This window comes from Neovison vison, chromosome 2 (genome assembly GCF_020171115.1).
Source record: "Neovison vison isolate M4711 chromosome 2, ASM_NN_V1, whole genome shotgun sequence".
Lineage (NCBI taxonomy): Eukaryota > Metazoa > Chordata > Mammalia > Carnivora > Mustelidae > Neogale > Neogale vison.
Window position 1 is genome coordinate 188,700,989 of NC_058092.1, and position 21,396 is coordinate 188,722,384.

Consider the following 21,396-nt stretch of genomic DNA (forward strand, 5'->3'; position numbering starts at 1 on the left):
AATGTGAGGTTCAGAGGAGTCCGCTACCTGCTCAGGCATGAGATGGAGTCTGAGGGAAAACCCAAGTCTTAGTATATCCAAGGTTCCCATCCTTCCTGTCACTCCCTTTCTGCCCCAGGCAGCTCAGCATGGTGGTAGGAGTGATGTATGTCACAGTCTCCAAGGCTAGATGCATGGCTACTTCTCAGGAGGGACAAAGCTGGATTGGGAGTGAGGTAGGTCAGGCCGGGCACCTCTGTGCGGTGGTCCTTTCTGGGACAGTCCTGAATCCACTGACCCACTGTCTTGTCCAAAGGATTCATTTTTGTCCGGCCATGTCTGTGACCTGATTAAAGTTCATGAAATGAACAGATGAGATTCTTTCAAACCAAAAGATAGATTCAGAATCAAGTGACCTCAGAGATTCATTGAAAGAACACTCTTGAAAACAAGGATCTCCTGGAGAATGGGAATATCCCCCAGCCTACACCATGACTCTGGTGACAAGATAAACACAGGGTCTCACCAAGTGGAGGCTGGGCCTCATCCCATGGCTCTAGCTTTTGGTGGCCTTGGCTTTGACTCCCTTGGCTTCTGATATTCTTGCCTCTACCAGCTGACTCCCTCTGCTTCTCTACTGCCTTATGAGACTCCACTGCCTTATGGCTCCTGCTTCCTGGCTTCCCTCAGAGTAGCTCCTCACCCATCCTGGTACCACCTCCCACTCAAACTCTCCAAAAGAGAGGACCTCGTTGGGTCAGCAGTTTTGTTCAGGAAAGGGCACCCATCAGGGGCAGCCTCCCACATTAGACCACCTCAAGGACCTCTGGCTCCTTTTGGGTAGGAGATTTAATGGTTAAGGCCAAGTTTGGCTGCAAGTAACAGAGACTTGGAAAATAGTGGCTTTAACAGGATAAACATTTCTTTCTTTCGTAGAGGAAATGTGGAGGCAGAGGCGGTCCATGACTAGCCAAGACTTTTCCCATGTCAGGCAGCATGGTGAAGAAGAGAAATCAAAAGGCACTCCCCTTCCTCCTTCAAAGAGACTTACTGGGAGTTCCACACATTAATTCCACTTATATCTTATTGGCCAGGATGTAGTCACATGGCCACACTTACCGGCAAGAGAGGATGGGAGATGTTCTATGTTAGCTGGGTACGTTGCCAGCCAGCTCATAACTCAGGTTCTTTACCAAAAGGGGAGGCTTTTGGGAACAACTAGAAGTCGATGCCCTGGTGCCCATCCTGATGCAACCATCTGTGGCTAGGACAGCAGAGCCATATGGTAGAGACCGTGTAATAATCAGAAATATGTGAGCAAGGAATGCATACCAGTTCTGGTCTGAAGGGGGCCTTGCCTGGATAGTACAGAGGGCATATCTTTATCTCTGATGTGTGCTCTAAAAGGAACTAGAAGCATCCCCTTGTCTTTCCCTTAGGTTTCCCCCTTAGTAGTCCTTTAGTTCTGCATTCCAGTAAAACCAGTGCCTTCCTCAGCACCCCTTTTAAAGCATGTCCATGATCCTCGGAAAATCAACCTGTACTCAATTATTTGTGAATTTTCTCAGGTCAGCTTAAGCCATAACCTTCATCCCCAGTGACTGCCGAAATCAGCATGGCCCTAGCAGTCAGCAGCACTGTGCCAGAGTCCTGGGAGGCTTGATACCTCATCTTTTGGGGTCCCAGTTGTGGGTCCCAGGAGCCCCATTTTAGGCGTAGAGGGTTTAGGAGGCAAAGCCTGAATACATGTACAGGGGTGTGAAAAGGGAAGGGTTTTGAGGGAGGGAGGACAAAGGAATGGGCTGATGAAGGGCTCTGAAGTGGCAGCTAGGGTATAGGAAATCTCAGAGATGGGAAGTTCTAGCAGCTCCCCAGGAGAGAGGACCAGGCTAACCAGCCATCAGATGGCTCAGGAAGCATGGATAAGGATATTAATGCAAAAGTCTGGGGGACAAGCCGGGAAGAGCAGAGTGAGCTGAGGAAAGTGAGTGCTGGGAGCTGGCAGGATGACAGTACCTGAGTAGGTATTTCCCTTTGAGTTTCCCTCAAACCAGGTTTTCCCAAGGCCCCAGTGGCTGCAGACCCCATACTGTATGCTGCCCTCCCCACCCCCTGTAAGGGAGGAAATGGAGGTGGCAGCTGTCAAGACCAGGCTGGGAGCTGGAGGCCAGCAGATCCACAGAGGTCCCTGGTGGCCAGGAAGTCTTGAGCTGCTCAGCGGGAGTCTGTTGGCTTGGAAGGTCAACTGGTTGGAGCTTAGAACAGAAAGAGGTGTGGTGGGGAGAGCTCCCTTTCTGGCAGCCTCTCCACCCTGCCCACCTCAGGGCTTTTGCCACCAGTAACCCACTGGAGCCCCCAACTATCTTCCAATCTTGAGTGGGGCTCTGAGCAGATATAAGCCAGGGCCTGTTGTCCTCCATGTTCATCTGTCGCTGTGGGAGCATGCCTTCCTGCACTCTGCCACCAGTGGAGTGGATGGATGTGGCTGCTCTGTCCTTCCCTCATATGCCCATTCCTCCAGAGGCTAATTGGGTTTTTAAAAACCAGGGCTCTTGGTCGGAGCTGGCCTGCTGCTATGCTGGTTATGGATTCTTATGTAATAAAGAACCCCCAAATGTAGTCCTTTTATCACATTATTTTATGGGTCCTTATGGCTTAGATGGACTATTCTTCTGTTCCATGTGGCACTGATGGAGGTCAATCAATGGTATTTAGCCGCCAGACATGTTTGTCTGGATGGATTCATTGAAATATCTAGTGCTTTGGAGGGGAGGCTGAAAGGCTAGACTCATTTAACCAGCTTATGGACTCATGGCCTTTCTAGCATGGTGGTCTGAGGGCAGTAGGACTTCGTGTATGGTGGTTCAGGGCTCCCAGAGTGTTCCCAGAAACCCAGGCAGAAGTTATAAGGCATCTTCTGACCCAGCTTCAGAAGTCTCAGAATGCCACTTCTGCTCCAAATTCTACTGGCAAGCAAGTCACTAAGGCCAACCCAAAATGAAGAAGTTTCAGGAAGTGTATTATGATTCTACCACAGCTGGCTAAGCGACCTTGAGAAAGCTTACTTGAACTCTTTGAGCCTCAGTTTCACAACCATAAGATGGAAATAAGACAACAATATTGACTTCTTAGGGTCTATGGGAATTAAGTAATTACATATGTCTCATCAACAACTGGTGTACAAAAGCCTATTCATGATCATCAATATCTGCAATTTCCTCTTCTTCTTGGACACTCTGATGGACTACATTTCCCAGCCTCCCCTGCAGATGGATGTGACCATGTGACTGAGTTCTGCCCAGGGAACTAGAGGGGATATGATATGTCTGGCCTCTGCATGCTTGCTTCCCCTAACCTCCTTGCCCCCACCAACCTGTGTTATAAGGGAGAAATAAACTTGGCTTGTCGGAGCCATGAACCTACCCTGACTAGTGCACTAATATATAATAAACCCTCAATTAAAGTTAGAGGCTCTCTGGCCTAACCTCTCTACACTTGTGTTCTCATCGATAAAATGAGGGTGATATTATCAACTTATCCCATAGGATTGTGAAGATGGGATGAAATAATATGTAGTTTGACTTAATGTCTTAGATCCTCTTTGATCACAGTTATTTCATCTAAACACAATGTACTATAAACCAGGTCATCATCACATTTTTCTTAAAACAAAATTATCTATAATAAAGCCTCTTGAAGGTTTTAAAAGAATAACATGTGAATTTGCGGTATTATAGGCCAGAAACCAGTGAAAATGGTATCATCTAAATTCAGAATATTTCCTAAAATCCATTTGATATGGATTTCAAAACCTAAATATATAGGATAGGATGTTTCTAATTTTAGAAGATAGTCCATTTATTTTTGACTTTTTAAATTAGGAAATATTTTAGGAAGGAGTACCTAGGGGACTCAGTCACTTGAGCGTCCAACTCTTGGTTTCAGCTCAGATCATGATCTCAGGGTCATAAGATCAAGCCCTGTGGCAGGCTCTGTGCTCAGTGGGAAATCTACTAGAGATTCTCCCTCTCCCTCTGCCCCTCTGCCCTGTTTTCACGTTCCCTTTCTCTCAAATAAATAAATCTAAAAAAAAAAAGGAAAAAAAGAAAAGATGTAACAAGCACCTGTAAAAGACATAACAAGCACCCACAGTACGGTCAAATCTTAACATTTTGCTATATTTGATTTGGTTTTTTTCCTCAAGAAATAAAACAGGGGAGGGGTGGTTTCTAAAACACTTAGCATAATGCTTGGCATTTTCAAGGCAGTCTGTAATTATCAGCAAGTGTTTTTTAACATTTTATTTTGAAATAATTTTACACTTACAGAGTTATAACACTAACAGAGACATTTCTTGTATACCCACCACCCAGCTGCCTCTAACATTAGCCTCTTATATAACTATAGCGTATATATCAAAGAGATCAAAACTGGTGTCACACTATTAACCAAACCACAAGCTTTTTTGGTTTTAGGTCAGCTAATTTTTATTTATTTATTTATTTATTTAAAAGATTTTATTATTTTTTTATTTATTTGACAGACAGAGATCACAAGTAGGCAGAGAGGCAGGCAGGCAGAGAGAGAAGAGGAGGAAGCAGGCTCCCTGCTGAGCAGAGAGCCTGATGCGGGGCTCTATCCCAGGACCCTGGGATCATGACCTGAGCTGAAGGCAGAGGCTTTAACCCACTGAGCCACCCAGGCGCCCCAGGTCAGCTAATTTTTAATAATTCGTTCCACACTCTGAGAGCACTGCCAACTTTTTATCCGAGATGGGGTTCTGTGCCACAGATGATGCCTGGGCCCATGGACTTGTGACAACAGTCACAGCTCTCCTCTCGGGAAACTCTCCACGTGTTGCACAAAGCTCTTCCTGTAATCCCTATGTAATCCTTACAATAATCTTGAATGTTGGCTCTCATGAGTCTCGTGTTACAGATGAGGAAACTGGGTTATGGAGAGACCCACCAAGGTCACATACCTCAGGTCAAGGGCAGAGATAAATTTGAATCCAGGTAATCTGGCTCCAAAGTCATGCTCTTAACAATACCCCCGCTTCTTTAGCGAGGCTGCTCTAGAGAAGACAGGAGCAGACGCCCCATCGCAGACTTCCCAGGGCAAGCAGGACAGGCAAGAAGTCTTCCAGACGGAGATGCCAGTCTCGAGCTCAAACTGTTTCCTCAGACGCTCTGGAGAATGTTTGGCCTTCCTACCACATGCCTTCTTAGCCTTCCTTTCCTCTTCTCCCTGCAGCCCAAACCTCAAAGCTCCAAGAAGGTGACCTGCTGAAACTCAAGCCCCAGGGTGTGGCTCTGTCCTAGATTCTGAGCACTCCAGCCCAGCCAGCAGGGACAGGCTGCCCACATTCATAGACCCGGATGTTGATTTAGAGACCAATTTCTGGAACCACTATTTTGGGTCCCGCTGACAGTGCATGAGCAAAAAATAGCAACAAGGACTGAATTGTCAGGCACTGGGGGGATCCAGAGGAATTGGAGGTGGGCAATCGGGTCTATTGGGCAGGGACTAGCTTTGTCTATCCTGGAGACTAGACGCCCCCAACCTGAGGATGAATTGAGAACAGTTTTCCATCTCCAGCTTAGAGAGCGGCCCTGCCTGTTTGGGCACTGCAACACCAGCCCTTCTGCAGTCCTCCAGTTACACTGTATGTTTACCCTTGGAAAAGGCTCAGAGAGAACCTCAAGTAGCCGACAACCAGCTGGGATTAGGACCAAGTGCTGTAGAAAGGAGAGCAGGGAGCTGCCTGGACAGAACTCTCCCTTTGAGGCCAGAGCCCAGAGATTCTGTATCCTTGAGGCACATTCCATCCTCATTTTATCTTCTCTGAGCCTTGGGTCATTAGATGATAAAACAGGGATGTTCATCCCTACATATCAAACAAGGCAACGGCTGTGTGGATAGCTTATGAACTGTGGAAGGAGGAATGGGGGCACAGCCTGGGCTCAGCTCACTCAGATGGGCACCCTGACTTGGAGCTACATCTGCTTGGGAGAAAGAGACACCTTCTCCTGCCACAAGCCCAGCAGTGATTAAGCCTGAAAGACTGATGTGTTCCAAGGAGGCACCTTTTTTGATTCATGCAAAGGAAAAGCACCTGTCTTCTGGAAACAGACCAGATGGCAGAGAAAGGCAAGGACCGTCTGCACAGAAGGCAGAGCTGGCCCCAGAGAGCACTGGTGTGGAGTGAGGAGGAAGTGTCAAGGGCAGCCAGGAAAGAATGAGATGGACTGGGAAGAGGGTGTCGGGGTGCCCAAGGGGTAAGCATGCAGGTGGAGCTCGGGGAAGAGGAGGTGCCTTCCGGGGGCAGGCTCACTCCTGGGGCCAGCAGGGATCCAGTCCCCCAGTGAACTCTGTAGAGAAGGCCTCATGGCAGTGGGGGGCCGACCCACAGCTGTGGTTCCCACGACCCCAGAGCTGTGCCTGAGGGCAGGGTCATGTGGGAGCCACAGGGACCTTAAGATCATGGGACGCCTGATCAGAGACAGCCACTTGAAAGATAATGACGAGGCACCAGTAAATTATGATTCAGAGTGACAGGTCACATCACAAAAGGTGGTTAGACATTTTGGCAGCCTGAGGAGCCGCCCTTCTCTCAGGTTTAGAGGGTCCAGAAGGACTTCCCAGAAGTGAGAGCTAAACTGAGACTCACAGAGACCCCGGTGAGAATGGATGAGGGTGGTACGTTTGGGCAGTAGGATCTGAAACATATGCAAAATACCAGAGGTAAGAGAATGTGTTACATTCTGGAAACTGCAAGGGAATTTACCATTTCTTAATTACACGGTGTGCATGGGAACAGAATTAAAAGAGATAAGCCTACAGGGACGCCTGGGTGGCTCAGTTGGTTGGACGACTGCCTTCGGCTCAGGGCGTGATCCTGGAGTCCTGGGATCGAGTCCCACATCAGGCTCCCAGCTCCATGGGGAGTCTGCTTCGCTCTCTGACCTTCTCCTCGCTCATGCTCTCTCTCACTGTCTCTCTCTCTCAAATAAATAAATAAAATCTTAAAAAAAAAATAAAATAAAAGAGATAAGCCTACAGATACAAGAAGGTTCTCAGATAATGAAGCATCTTTATACTTCATCAAGGTGTTTGTACTTAGGGAGTTGTAAGCAGTGTAGTGACGAGATTGGATTTTCGTTTTGGTAAGACGTCTGCATGGAGACCTGGATGGGCAAGGCTGAAGGCAGAGAGACCAGCAGTGGGCTGCTATTGGTGATCCAAGGTTCGGGGGAGAGGTGAGGGTGACTTGAAGCTGGGTACTCACAACAAAGATGAAGCTAGGGTGAGCAGACCCAAGGGGTACTGAGGAGGTAGAATCACATAGAATCACCCCTGTCTGAGAGGCAGGGGTCCAAGGCACCCCCTGTCACTGACTTGAACAATAATGGCTGTCAGAACTCTTCATTCAAATGAAGAAGTAGGAAGAATTTGGCCAGTAGGATGGGGCTGATGAAAAGTGCAGCTGAGTTTGAAGTTCAAGTGCAATATTCGAAGAGAGGTGGGCAATGGGATACAGAGGTTTGAAACTCAGGGGAGAGAATCCGGCTGGGGGTCTAGGAGTCATTGACCTGGAGATGTGAACTGAGGCTGTGGGGGCAAGAGGACCCTCCCACCCCCAGCAGGGTGGGAACTCTTCAGGAGTGAAGAGGCAGCAGCGAGAAGACTGGGAGCTTTCTACATTGTTTTGTTTTATTTTATTTTATTTTATTTTTTTAAAGATTTTATTTATTTATTTGACACAGAGAGGGAGAGATCACAAGTAGGCAGAGAGGCAGGCAGAGAGAGAGGAGGAAGCAGGCTCCCCGCTGAGCAGAGAGCCTGATGTGGGGCTCGATTCCAGGACCCTGAGATCATGACCTGAGCCGAAGGCAGAGGCTTTAACCCACTGATCCACCCAGGTGCCCCTTTACCTTTTTTTATTAGGGCACGAATACTAAGAAACTCAGAGTGAAACGTTTTGCTCCATCATATAACCATCCTTTGCCTGGGATTTCTGGGCTGTCTCCTCCCCAGACCCTATCCTCTCAGTTAACACTTGTGTTTTCCAGATGCCTCTTGCTTGAGTCAGTCCTTTTTAAAGTAAAACATAGATGAAAATATTCAAGAGATGCTACTTGCACAGCAAAAGTTCTGATGATTGCTTTTTGCTAGGGTGGGCGTGGAGAGGATGCTGACGCACTGAACATCGGTCTTGATTCCGACAACCTAGCTCTTGGCTGATGCTACAGTGGAGGACAAAATGAAGAAAGGACCAGCTAATTCTCAGCACTTGCACCCTCTTCCTCCCTTTTGCACCGAGGCAGATACCACTGATTAACCCTCACCTGCCCTCTGTCTCTACGGACTCAGACCCTTTCTGTAGGTTGCCCTCATGCTGACTCAGGGAAGGCAAGTCTTCTGGACTCTCATGACCATCTTGGGAGTAAGACATACCCCCACAAACCACCAGAAGATCTCCCGTCTTTATTATGAGGAACCTTTTATTATAGAGACAGACTGAACTCTCTTTTGTATAAAGAATCTCTGGATTGGGTCAGGGAAATCCACCTGCTAAAGGTCACTACTCAGTTCTCCCTGCTTCTGCCTCAGCTAAGCCCCCACTTGCTATTTATACCTCAAGTTCTTTGGAAACAGCAGAGGCTGCTGTCCCCAGGGCCAGGCTGGCTGGGTTAGGCCATGCTGGCCAGAGGGTCAGGGCTCCTGGCTGCTCACCAAGTCAGAGTCGCCCTGTCTCCCGCCCCAGTCGGTTGTCCAGAACCTGGAGCTGCCGGAGGAAGCCCGAGTTGGGGCAGATATCACGGTGGGCCTGCACCGTCCGGATGGCCTCCACCAGGGTCATGTTCTCGCAGATCATGAGGAAGGCCAGGACAACTGTAGCAGAGCGGCTCACCCCCATAGCACAGTGTACCAGCACACGGCCTGCAGGAAGACACAGCCTAGTGTCAGCTACCTGCCCTTGCAGTGACCACCCCACTGGGCACTGAAGATCTTTCTGCCAGCCTCAGCCCACCTGTCACAGCACCCGGGAATACTGACAGTGTTCCCACAGTCAGATGGGGCAGCTGAGGCCTAGACAGGGAAAGGGACTGTCTCAAGGTCACACAACAACTTAACAGGGGGCGTTCCCTTCTCCAGGTCCAACGTGCTTCCTCTGGAATCCTCTGCAACTCTGGCAGGGTGGGAGGGGATACTGTATTTCTGGAGTTCCCCGGATTTGTAGCAGATGACAGCGGTGTCCATCTACCTCCCTTTCCCCCAGTTCTTTCCCTGTCCCTGTAACCTTTGGCCAAGGCTTCGTCTTAGAAGGGCCTGCTCAGCCTTTCCTAGGCCCTGTACCTTCTGCCCAACACACTTATTGAGGGATATGGTTACAGGGACAACCACACTGGACCTTAGCTACGTCTGTGATTGTTGGTCCCCTGAAGGAGACACTCACTAAATGGTAGTAGCTTATTGCTCCGTGGGGTGGGAAGGTTGTTGAAGTGGTTTATAACTCTGGACACCCAACCCAGCAGTGCTACTGGAAAAAGAGCCCCAGATTCCACCCCCGCCAACCACCAGAACCATCACCACCCCATCCCCCACCCCCATGCCTTTCCCAGCAGCTCACCCTGGGGAACACTGAGGGCAGTTCGGATGTATCGAGCAACAGGTAGAAAGTAGACACTGAGGTCGAAGAAGGGGTTGTCATCAGCCTCAATGCCATAGTACTCCAAGGGCATTCCACGGTAAAACTTGGCACCTGTGTCCACTTGAAACTTGCCTGCAGCGACATTCACGACATGGGTGATGCCCAGCTGGACCAGCTTGCTCTTGTCCCTGGCTGCATACCTAGAGGGAAGGCATGGGGGGAAGTTGAGAGGGGGGCTGGTCTCATTGGGTCCCCTCTGGCTGGGCTAGAACTTATCCCCTTCCCTCCTCTGCCATCCTCGTCCAAGTGTGAGACTGGAAAGAGTGAACAGGCCTGAGTGAAGGGGCTCCTCTAGTTGAAGTTCAAGACTCTTTTTCACTCTGGTCAAGTGCAGTTTGGCCCCATGCATCAAAAGCCTTAAAAATACACAAAATATATACGTCCTTTCCCTCAGCAAGTCCCCTTCTAGGAACTTAGAGGCAAAAAAATCCAAAATGTGTCCCAAAAAGTGGATCTGTTGACATTCAAGATAGTGAAAAACTGGAAGAAATCACTAAATATCCTGTAACAGGAGACTGAGTGTGGTATAGCTAAATGAAATGCTTTGCAACCCTTAAAATGTTACAGTTGCAGGTAAAGGAGGAAAGGTGTCTGTGCTATATTGGGAACCTGTGGAAAATGCAGGATACCATACAGAACACTGTTTAAAAATATTTTCAAAAGATGTTATGTGGTTCCATTTCAAAAGCTTTCTACCTAGCAGATTACAAAATGGGACTAGAAAGAGGTATCATTTTTGTAAAAAAAAAAAAAAAGTGAAAAGGCATTTATGTACATAGATGTGTATGCATTTTTTTAAAAGTCAATAAGGATTTTATTACTGGTTACCTGGTGGGGGATAGCATACTTGTCATATTATTAACAAGATACTGAACATATTTTCTAAATATTAAGGATAATTTCTAAAAGCTATATATTGATCCATAGGTTTCAAATGTTAGGAAAACTCTTGGGAAAATGACTCACAATTCTTTCTTTATAACTGTACACCCTAGAGAAACCTGTGTGTGTGCCCCCAGGACCCATGTACTAGACCGTTCCTAGGATCACTGTTCACAATAGCCAAAAAGTCAAAACAACTCAAATGTCCATAAACAACCAAATGTGTAAACTATGGTATAGCCATACAGATGAATAGTATACAGCGATGAAAAATGAGAGAGCCACAGCTGCATAGAACATGGGTGAATCTGACAATATTGAGCAAATAAAATCAGACCCAAAATGCACACAATATGATTCCATTCATATATCTTTAAAAGACAAGCAAAACCACATTGTTAGGTATATGGATGTTGAAACTATAAAGAAAAGCAAGGGGATTATTTCAATACTTAGTAGTCATCTACAGGGAAGGGGGTTATGCTGAGAAGGGTCAGTTACTTTTGAGGCATTAGGAATGTCCTGTTTCTTAACATGGATGGTGAAACAGTTCGTATGTCCTATATGTACTTTTCTTATGTGTGTTCTATTTCCACAGTTAAAATTAATAACATAAAAGGATAGAGACGTGTGGAAAGAGATGGAGGGAGGCAAAGACAGTGCCCCCTCTGCCCCTGCAAATCTCGGGGAGAGGCTTCCCTTCTGTTCCCTCCACCTCCTGCCGTGGGTTGTACTTACGCATCTCCTAGGAAGAGGTTGGGCCAGACCTCGTTGACGTGGCTCAGCATGGCGGCCCGACGGACCCACAGCAAGCGCTGGAGGTAGGCCAATGTGGGCGGCTGGTAGGGGGACCCCCGGACCGCCCCGTGGATCTTGGGCCTCCGGAGATCTTGCTTCTGCAGCGAGTCCATACTGAAACAGAGTGGACACTGTGGTGGTTGGGGGCAGGATCCCCACCAGTGGGTCCGGCTGAAGGGGAGGCCCAGGCACGGTGCAGGACCCAGGGGCCACTGGGATGTGGCAGGAAGAGCCTCAGCTATTTTGGATGAGGTTATTAACCAGCTCAGCTGGGGCTGAGACCTAGTTCCTTTTCTCCAGAGAACAAGGGAATCAATCCATTGTCACTGCTGTGGAGCTGGGAAGGTCTCTCCTGCCCTTTCCAGAGGTCCCGGATGTTGGAAGCTTTGCCCAAGGAGCCACTGGAGTTCCTTGTCGGTAGCAACTCCCCCTTAAGTCACTGACACTTGGGACTTTGTAGGGATGGGGACCTCAGAGGTGCACTTAGGAAGGCCCTCACACCTGGCAGCTCACCTCAGCCCCCTCCTCTGCTATTTCCAAGTCCGCTCCCAAGTCCCTAGTCCCTCCCAGCTTCGGGTGCTTGAAGGACAGAGCCCATCTCATGAAATGGCATTTGTTAGCATCTCCATACGGAGTAAGCTGATGCCTCGTAAGAGCCTGAGGCCTCACTGAGACGAATGTTTTAAGTGATGCCCTAAGCTGTGTGGCTGATAGGGAGCAAGGCTGGGGTTTCAGTCCGGTTGTGCCCCAAGCCTTCCGGCTGCCACCTCTGGGAACTCCAGAGAGGGTCACTACTCCATCTGTCTCTCCAGAGGAGCCTGGTGCTGCTGTCGCACCTCTACCTCTAGGCCCTGGGACGTTCCTCCTTACCCCCATGACTCAGGCCAGTGCTGCAGGTCAGGCCTCACCCAGGTGGGATGGCTTGTGTCAGGAGTCGGTTGTCTGAGGGTGTCCGGGCCCCTGCAGAGCTGGGATGTCAGTGGCACCAGAACCTGGGGCTGGTGCGGAGCTGGGAAGGAGTGCCTATCTTGGCTAATCGTCTCGGGCCCCCTCAGCCAGTAACTAGGGAAGGTACAAACTGGGAAGAACATCTTTTCTCTTGGGTAGGCAGTGACAGGACCGGGAAGAGAAATGGGCACCCAGGAGGCCACCGGCTTGGCCAAGCTCACCCAGTGGGCAGGTGGTGGGCAGGGTGGAAGTGAAGACCCGGCTTTCCCCCTCATCTCCCACTGTCACCTCTCAGGGCAGGCTGAGTGGCCTGCCACCTACCTAGGGCATGACCTGGGGCCGGGAATGGGGGAGTGGGTACAGGGACAGGACTCAGCACCCAAGCGGAACCCGGCTGCAGCGGGTTCCGCCCAGAACACAAATGCTGTGAAGTGGCTAGAATTCCAGGTCCTTCCCTTGGAGCCAGTGGGGGTGGGGTCTGAGTGCAGACCTAGGCCGCTGTGGACTGAAGTGCAATCCTTCCAAACTTCCAGGCCTCTCTCTGCTTGGCATCTCTGGGACGAAGGCCTTGGCCCTGAAACTCCCCTTGGACGTGGGAGGCTAACTGAAGTGGTGGAAAAAGAACTTCAGAGGGAGGGAAGAGAGAGTCGCCGTAACTCACTCTGTGGCCTCCAGCAAGTCTTTGCTCGTGTCTGGGCCATGGCCTGTCTTTTTCTTGTGCGAGATCCTGGCCTTGCCCTTTTAGGATTCCCTGGGTGGGGAGGGGGGTGTCTGACCTGAGAGGGAGAGCAGCGGCTGGGTTTGTGGTAACCACAGGGTAGGGAGCAGCAGAGTGTGTTGGGGCTGGGGAAAGCCCAGGCTCCAGGCTTATCCAACAGCCACACTCCTGTGTAGCCAAAGGCTGGGGGTAAGTGAGCTGAGGTGGGCTTGGATGGAGCTCTGGGAAGCCGGGGAGATGTAACCCAGCCTCTGAGCTTGGCGTGGGGTGTGGCCGCCACCCTGTGGCCAGTGGGCGCATAGCAGCCCAGCTGTGCCCGGGTCGCTGGCCGCCTGGGTCTGGCTGAGACACAGCGGGTCTCAGGGGTCTCCTGGGAAGAGAAAGACACAGCATAGGCACCAAAGATTGGGGGCTGCTGGGCCACAGCCCATGTTTCAACTTCTGAGGGGCCTTAGGTCCAAGTCTGGAGAATGGGGCCTTTTCCTTGGACTTAGGGGTATTCTTTGTTTAGTTCCACCTAGAGTTGCACACTTGAAGCTCACAGATGTACCCCCACACCTGTCTGCTTTGTCCCGCTGGGGCCCAGCCCCCTGCCCCAGGATTTATCCTCCAAGCTCAAGACATAGCCAAGGAAGGGAGGTCTGTGGCTGCAGCAGCTCCCCTGGTGTCTGCTGCCCCCAGAACTGGCCTGACTCCTCCCCCCACATCCTCGCCACCAGCCACCGCAGAGCGAAGCATGGGGCCCAGCATTTCATAGGGACAGGCCATGCCCGGCTCTTCTCCTCCTCCTCTCTGGCCCTCATTCTGCCTCCTTCCTGCGCTTTCTCCCTGAGCCTAACAGCTGCCTCCCTAGGCAGTGGCTTCTTGGCTCCTGGGCTGCCGCTGTTTACGAGGTTAGGCACTTGTTTTCTGTCTTTGTGTGTGTCCCTCCTCTCCATGTGGCTCTCCCCAGCCTCTCACAGGAGCTCCTGCTCTGCCACAGTGCTCACCACACCACTCTGCATGCCGTGGCCTCAGGCCAAGGCCCAGACCTCCTCAGGGCAAGGGGGCATCCATGGCCAGCCACCTCCTCAGCTGAACCTCCAGATGTTCCCACTGGCCTTCCCTCCTAGCCAGTCTCTCTGCTTCTCCCGTCTCCTCCCCAAGCAGATGGGACCGTGGCCAAGGACAGTGGAGGCCAGGCATCTCAGGGCAGGACATGAGGAGTCTGGCGAAGGACGCCTCGGGGCAAGTGGCAGGTTGGGCAGCCGATGGTGACCAGCCAGTGGGGCTCTGCGTACAGGTTGCAGGCCCGGGAGGGCAGATCTGAGCAGAGTTCTCAGGCCTGGTATTTGTGATTCTTGCTGAGCCAGTTGCTTCACAGGCTACTGTATGAATTTCATGAGATACTAAAATGAAGGCCCCTTCCACAGGCCTATCTTAGGATAGATGCCCCCCCAAAGGGTACAGCTTACTATTATTATCATTACTATTATTACTACCCTTTATAGTATAATAATAATCATAATTATTATTATTATTTCTTCGAGCCTTAGCCATATCTCCCCACAGGACAGTGAGGTTTAGTCTCTGTCTCTTTGTGTCTCTTGAGGTTTGTTTCTCTGTCCAGCAATAATTGTAATTATATTCACCACTTACTAAGGATCTACTAAGCTACTAAGGTACCAGACAGAGCTAAATGCTTACATTTTCTCACTGTATCCTCACAGTACCCTTATGAAGCAGCTAATATTATCATCCCCATTTTACAGATGAGGAAACTGAGGCTCAGAGCGATTAAGCAATATGTTTAAGGTCATACAGCCAATTAGCATGGGATCCGGGATCCAAGACCACATCTTTCTGATTCTACCTTGCTTTGTCTGTGCCTCTGTCTCTAACCCAGTCTGTCCTCCAGTCTAACCCAGTCCCTCCACAACACCCACAAGCCCAGGTGCCCTGGCCCTCATGACCCAGCATGCTCCATGGCCCCGAGATAGGGGCACTCACCCACCTGTGGGGGTATCTGGCCCAGGCTGTGGTCTTCTCTGACGGGCAATTTGTGCTGTCTGCTTCCAGCTCCCTGTCTCCGCACACTTGATGCTGTTGCTATTTTTTGATTTGAGTTTAATTATAAAGCATGATGTGCTGCTCCCCTCTTCTGGCCTCCCCCGACACTCCCAACTCACCCACTGGTCCCTGGCATGGTCAGTGCCAAGCCCAGCCAGGCACCTGGCCTTGCCAGGGGCGGAGGCAGCCCGCGGGGGTCTGCTTGTGATCTGGCTGTATGCATATGTTGATTGTGGGACAGGGAGAAGGAAGACCCACCAAGCCATTTTCAAAGCTCCCTTAGCCTTCAAGGGTGGTGGGAAGCATGGGCAGAAGATTAGAGCGGGAATGATCTTCCATGGAGGAGGACAGAAAAAAGACTAGCCAAAACCACACACAAACAAGCAGCCATGCTAACATTAGAACCCAGGTCTGGGGGTGCTTAGCTGGGAGCTGAGAACGATAGGACTAGCCCAGGATTCAGATCTAGAAGACTCAGGCTGAGGAAAATGGGGTGTACCCTTACAAAGGTGAAGGTGAGGTTCAGAGCAGGCCTTTAGACCTGCCCCGGCCTGAAGTCAGACACTGTATGTCTAGAAGCCACTGTGCCCTCTGCCAGGCTCCTCCCTGTCCCAGAAGGCCTTCCTAACCGAGACCTCACTGTCTCTTGAGGCCAGCCAGATGGTCTGTTAGGTCCTTTCCAAGGCCACTGGGGTCAGTTAGGGACCTTGGATTTGGGCCTGTTAAGATCCCTTCCTGCTCTCCAGAGACCCTCCCCATACACTCATATACTTCAGTACTCGTCTTCACTCACACTCCCAGATGCCTGAGACACACACAGATGTCTGCTTACCTGCAGCCACACCTACAAGGGGTCTCTGAAGTCTGAACTCCAGGGAGCTAGGGCTCAGGCCCTGCTGGGGTTCCCGGATCCTGGGGAGAGCTGGTGGAGGCAGCTGTGGCCAAGGGCTATCACAAACACCTAGAATCCCCTCCCATTCTCCTCCCAGCCTCAAAGCCCAGGGAACTTGGAGTCCCAAACAGAGGAGCCTCAGGGGTTGGCTGAGAAGGCAGAGAATTCCCACCTGAGGGGACTGAAGACAGTGGCCAACATGGAGCGCAGGCAGCAGGAGGAAGCAGATGGGGTAGCATGCTCTAGGGCAGACCGCACACTGGGTTCTTACCATCTTCCTGGTCTCCGCCTGGGCCAGAGCCTCCAGCAGCACCAACAGGGCCAGTGCCAGGGAAACAAAGTGGCCCAGCCCTGTGGCAGGGAGAAAGGACCAGCTCTGGGGGAGAGATGAGCTCCATGTTATAGGTTGGCAACCCAAGGCTTAGATCGGCTGGGACTTGTAAGGGAAGGGACAAGACCTGCCACCTAACCTGTCTCTGCCTTGAGCTCTCTGTGTAAAGTCAGGTGGTTATGGGTGCCAAGAGAGAAAAACCAGGTTTGGGGCCCAGGGATCATGGAGAGAGATGACCTCTCCCCATCATCTTTCAGAGTCCCTAGGTCTGCAGTGTACGGTTGCATAGGCTGCACACTGCATAACTCCTGGGGCTCCAGTTGCGTCGGCTGTTTAGTGGATGGCACCTCCAGGAACCGTGCAATGCTGCAGCCTGACTGATTTCCCCAAGCCAGCTGCCTGATGGGAAAGAAGCTGAGGCTTGAGGTCAGGGTATTTACGGGCTCCAGGCCAAGGAAGTGGGGCAACTGGGCATAATCAGAGATGTGCTGTTCTACCAGTTTCCTGAAACCGGTTCAGAGGAGAGAGCAGGATGCCATTCCTGTCTTTCTCTTGGCTCCTCATACCTGCAGAGCTCCCCACAACAGTTTCCCACCCAGCTCAGCCCTGGGTCTAATCCCAAACCCAGCTATAACCCTGATTTCTCCCATTACGCTCATCTCCAAACTCTAAACCTAGCTCTCCATCCTGCCCTAATCCCCACCCCCGAGATGCTCACCCTCCTGCCAGTGTCAGGAAGGGGGCGGAGTGCTAAAGTGCTCCCCCTTAGTGGCGCTGGTTATGCATTCAGAGACAAAAACAGCTTTTGGTGGGGGGCCCGGCAGGGGGAAATTCAATCCACACCTGGCAGGAGAAACCTGCCACTTTCCCAACTCCCAAGAGAGCCTAGGCCAGTCACCCACCCCCAGCTGGCAGACCCTCTGAGCCAGAGGGGTGGTGGGGCACCAGCCCAAGTCAGGGCTGAGGACAGATGAGGGAAGGAACAGCATGGGTAGGAGCTAGAGGTGGGCTAGGGCCAGTGGAAAGCAGCCTTGGGGCTTAACTCCCTAGCCCATGGCCCTCAGCGGGGATGTGAATGAGAGGAAGGTGGGCTGTTGGAGACAGACAAGAACAGACCCAGCCTGGGCACGGTGGGAGAGGAAGGGCTGTGGACACTGTGGCTTCCTCACAATGCTGCTCCCTGCACCATGAATTACTGCAGGAAGAAACACCCCTGTCTCCTCCCAGCTGAGCTGGAGAGAACTTTTCACAGGGCTGGTGGCAAGGAGATTGAAGCAGCACTCAGTGTGCATTTGTGGTCTGGAAGCCGGAGAAGCAGCGTGGCTGTAGGGGGAGCCCAACTCCTTCTCCTAGGCAGCTGGGGACACTGGGGCCTCCCAACAGGAATGGGGAAACCTGGGAGGAGGAGGTGTTGAGGATCTGTTCCTCGTACGCAACTTGAGGACTGACTGCTAATTCTCCAAATGCTTTTGCACACAGAGCTGCCGGGCAGGGAGTCAACGGAAGCAGAAAGGAGCTGGACAGACTTTCTGGAAGACCTTTATGTCCACAGGGATCCCAAGAACCAGAGAGGGAGCAAAGGTAGGGGGGGCTCCTTCTGTGGATCTCTGAGATCAGACTGATTGGGGGAGGGCAGGTAGGGAGTGGGGTACTGGGTCCAAGAGAGGGAAAGGAGGGGAAGGGAAGGGCGAGATGACAGCAGAACTGTGTATCAAGCAGGGCTCATGGGAGAAGGCCACGGCTGGTGGCAGGAGCCCCAGTTCTCCCTCCCCACTGTGAGAAGGAGATGCAAGGCTGGCCTGAAAATAACAAGCATAGAGTGACAGCTGCGGCTGCACTGGCCCCCCAGAGCTGTAGTTGGGTCCGGACCCCTGCCAGCCCCCTCTGGCCTTCCCTGCCACGTGCCTTGTGCAGCCCTTACCTGACCTCTCACTTCTAATTGCACCCATCCTGCCCCCCACCTTATGTCCTGCTCAGCCCTCACCTGGCCCCTCAGTTCCGGCCTGTGCCCCGCAGCTGCTGGTCCAGCTGGCAGAGCTGGTGGAGGAAGCCTCGGTTGGGGAAGACCCATCGGTGTTGCCTCACGGTGATCACTGCCTGGCGCAGGGACAGCTGCTGGCGCAGCATGAGGTAGGCCAGGACCAGCGTGGCCGAGCGGCTCACCCCAACCACACAGTGCACCAGGACCTTGGCTGAGGAAGACATCCTGGTGAAAGACGTTTTTCCCGCCTGCTTGCCCACCCAGGAGCAGGGGTAGTGACTCACATGCCTTCCCCTGCTCGCCTTGGGTACATCTGTAACCCTGGGCAAACTGTTCAGCCTTTATAGTTCTCAGTTTCCTGATCTGTCCAATGGGTATACCAATACCTAATTAGCATACCCTGGGGATAGGGTCCAAATTCCTTAACGTGGCTTACAAGACCCTCCATGAGCTGGAGTGGCCCCTGCTGACCCTACAGCTTCACCTCCGGCTGCCTCACTGCGACCTTTACCCTGAGGAACACTGAGTCACCTTCAGTTCCTCAAAGCTGTGCTGGTCTCTGGCCTCCAGCCTTAGCACACGTTATGCCAACTACCTCTAAAACTTCTCCTGTTCCTGGTCTGACTAATGTCGATTACTCATCTGACCAGTTTCGGCTAAGACATGTTTCCCTGTGTAGTCTTTCCTGACCATTCACGGCATCACTTGAATCACAAAGCAGCTCAACCTTTTTGCACGTGGCCCAGTGAATCCTGTTGTAGAGGATGGGCCCCTCACCTCCCTGGTCCCCTGGATTGAACGCCCTTGCCCTGTTCCTGTTCTCCTAGATCTCTTCACATTTACCCGTTCATATGAATAGTACTCATAATTTTGACTGTCTTTCCACAAAGCATAATGACAAGTTCCATAAGAGCAGGAACTCTGCCTTGTCTAAGTGTGGATTCAGTATCTAGCTCAGCGCCTGGCACAGAATAGATAATAAACAGAGGGGATATGAATAGGATGTCGAACAAATGAATGTCAGAGCGCTCTGGGTATCAAAAAAAAGTGCAGTGAGACATAGTTTTGTCTTTCCCGTCAGGCAGATGAGAAACTGTCATTCAGAGAGGGATACTGGCTAACCGGGGGGCAGGGATTATAGGCACTGATATTTGAGAGGAAACTGGACATCACCCCCCATGAGAAATCAGGATGGGATATGGGTTCAGACCCAAGTCCTACCCCCAGGTGTGCTGAGAGCACGGTGGATGAAGTCAGCGGCTGAAGAGAAGTAGGCACTGATGTCGAAACTGGGGAGGTCGTGGGCCGGTACCCCCAGGTAGCTCACACTGCTGCCGTAGAAGTCAGGGCTACCCTGACAGTAGAGGCCCCCGTGGGCTGCGTTCAGCACATGGGTAATGCCCAGCTTCCATAGCTCAAAGCGGTTATTTGCCGTGGCCCTAGGAAGGGGAGGAATAGGGCTGGATCCTGGGTAAGCCACGGAGTCCAGGAAGGAGGTTTTTTCTGGCCCCCTGCTTCAGAGGGACAGAGTCATAAAGGTCCAAAGGGAGCCACAAGGAACCCAGTAGGCTTGAGCCCCATCCTCAGAGCTTTCTGGTGGAAGAGTTGGTGGCATACAGGGTTATCTTTAGACCCTCTGTGCTTCCTGAGGCCATCTGCTCCTGCCTTTGCCAAGACAGGAAGGAAAGAATTGCTTCAGCCCTGGAATCCAGCTGCCCCTCCTTTCCTGTCCCATGTCTCCCCACCCACATCTGGCCTCTCCTGGCCACTACCTCATACCTGCTTTTAATTTGCAAATTCAGTGGTGACATCTTCCCTGATTCACCTTTCTCACCCACTCTGTGTCCAGAGGAGGGAGGCTGGGACCAGGAAGGGGAACTCTCTGTTTATCCCATGTCATGCCCGAAAGCACCATTTCCCAGGCCTCTGCCCCCTAACACACCAATTGTCCTGGATATATCAAAAGACTTCAGGATCCTCTGGGAGCTCCAGTCATCCTGGCAGGCAAAAAGCCCTGCTCCCCCTAGTGGTCACATCTGATCACTGCATTGTTCCCAGCACCCTGGGGTCCTGGACTAAGTCCATGGCCTGGGATTTGCAGAGCAGAACTATTTCTCCTTCTTCCACCCAGCTCCCATTGCTGATAAAGAGCCCAAGAACTGTCTCTCCTTGTCCCCTTCCCCACATCCCTTCAACCAGCTACCACTCACGCATCTCCTATGTAAAGGTTGGGCCAAACTTCATCCACGTGGCTGCAAGAAACCTTCCCTCCCCTCAGGAGCTCCTCCAGTTCCAGAACGCTGGGGCAAGGCGTGGCTTCCTCTCCCCTCAGCACTGGGACGGAGGCTTCAGCCATGGGCCAGGCCAGCCCACCCACCCCTCTGTCTCTGCGGTTACTCCTCTCTGCCTCTCTAGTGTCATTTCTCCTTCCCGGAGATTGGCAGGGACAGGTGGGACAGAAGCAAGTGACTCAGCAAGTCACAGAGGCCTCCAGAAAGAACAGGACATTTTTTCCTCCCAAGTCACCCCCTTAACCTCAAACCCTGTGACAACATGGAATCAGTCATATCTAGGCAAGTGACTTAAATTTCTTCCTCAGTTTCTCATCCTCAGTTTCATGAGGATTAAATGAAACAAAGGATATTCTCTGTTTAACACATAGTAGATGCCTAAGAAACATTTGTTGAACTAATAGCCTTAGGGCCCTGAATAAGGCTATTTAGTTCTGAGAACTGAGTTAAAATGGAGATCCAGGGTGGAGAGAGGATGGTTGGTTTCAACAATGAATGGATTTTTTAAAAAGCTCTGCAGGTCTGGGTGGGCCAAAAACTGGGTGGAAACCATATGGCTGCTGAGTGAGCTTCAAGATTATGAGGCTGAGGGGAAGTTTCCTACATTGTAGGGTCAGAGAAATGTGGAGAGGACCACCTTTCATCTAAAGGGTGCTCACGGGGTTTGTGGGGGAAGGTTTGAACAATGGTTCTATAATGAAAAGATTTCTCAAAAGAGAAGGCTGAAATGGGCCGTGTATATCAAAGTGGGAAGAAGGGAAGTGAATGTTGCCTTAAACCTGAGGAGCCAAAGGGACTGTCATCAGAAACAT

General features: G+C 51.3%; 1 protein-coding gene across 2 annotated transcripts; it reads right to left on the minus strand.

The window, feature by feature from the left end:
- Nucleotides 1-8,719: 8,719 nt before the first annotated feature.
- DUSP13 (dual specificity phosphatase 13) lies at nt 8,720-18,383 on the minus strand. 2 transcript variants are annotated; one of them, XM_044236578.1, is made up of 6 exons: nt 18,297-18,383; nt 16,154-16,357; nt 15,034-15,128; nt 11,315-11,488; nt 9,614-9,834; nt 8,720-8,922 (listed from the first exon to the last, which is right to left on the minus strand). In XM_044236578.1, exons 1-6 carry the CDS (start codon nt 18,381-18,383, stop codon nt 8,720-8,722), a joined length of 984 nt encoding a protein of 327 aa, XP_044092513.1. The 2 variants fall into 2 exon arrangements, with proteins under 2 accessions (XP_044092513.1, XP_044092514.1); XM_044236579.1 differs by lacking the exons at nt 16,154-16,357; nt 18,297-18,383 and adding an exon at nt 15,209-15,287.
- Between the last annotated feature and the right edge of the window lie 3,013 nt (nt 18,384-21,396).

Excerpts from the sequence above, each read along its gene's own strand:
- DUSP13 (XM_044236578.1), bottom strand. The coding sequence starts at position 18,383 with ATGGGTCTTCCCCAACCGAGGCTTCCTCCACCAGCTCTGCCAGCTGGA. Across the intron at positions 15,129-16,153 it reads ACTGTCTTCAGTCCCCTCAG|CAACAGCATCAAGTGTGCGG; the intron begins GTGGGAATTCTC and ends ATCAAAAAATAG. Across the intron at positions 11,489-15,033 it reads TGGGCCAGATACCCCCACAG|TATGGACTCGCTGCAGAAGC; the intron begins GTGGGTGAGTGC and ends ACTCTGTTTCAG.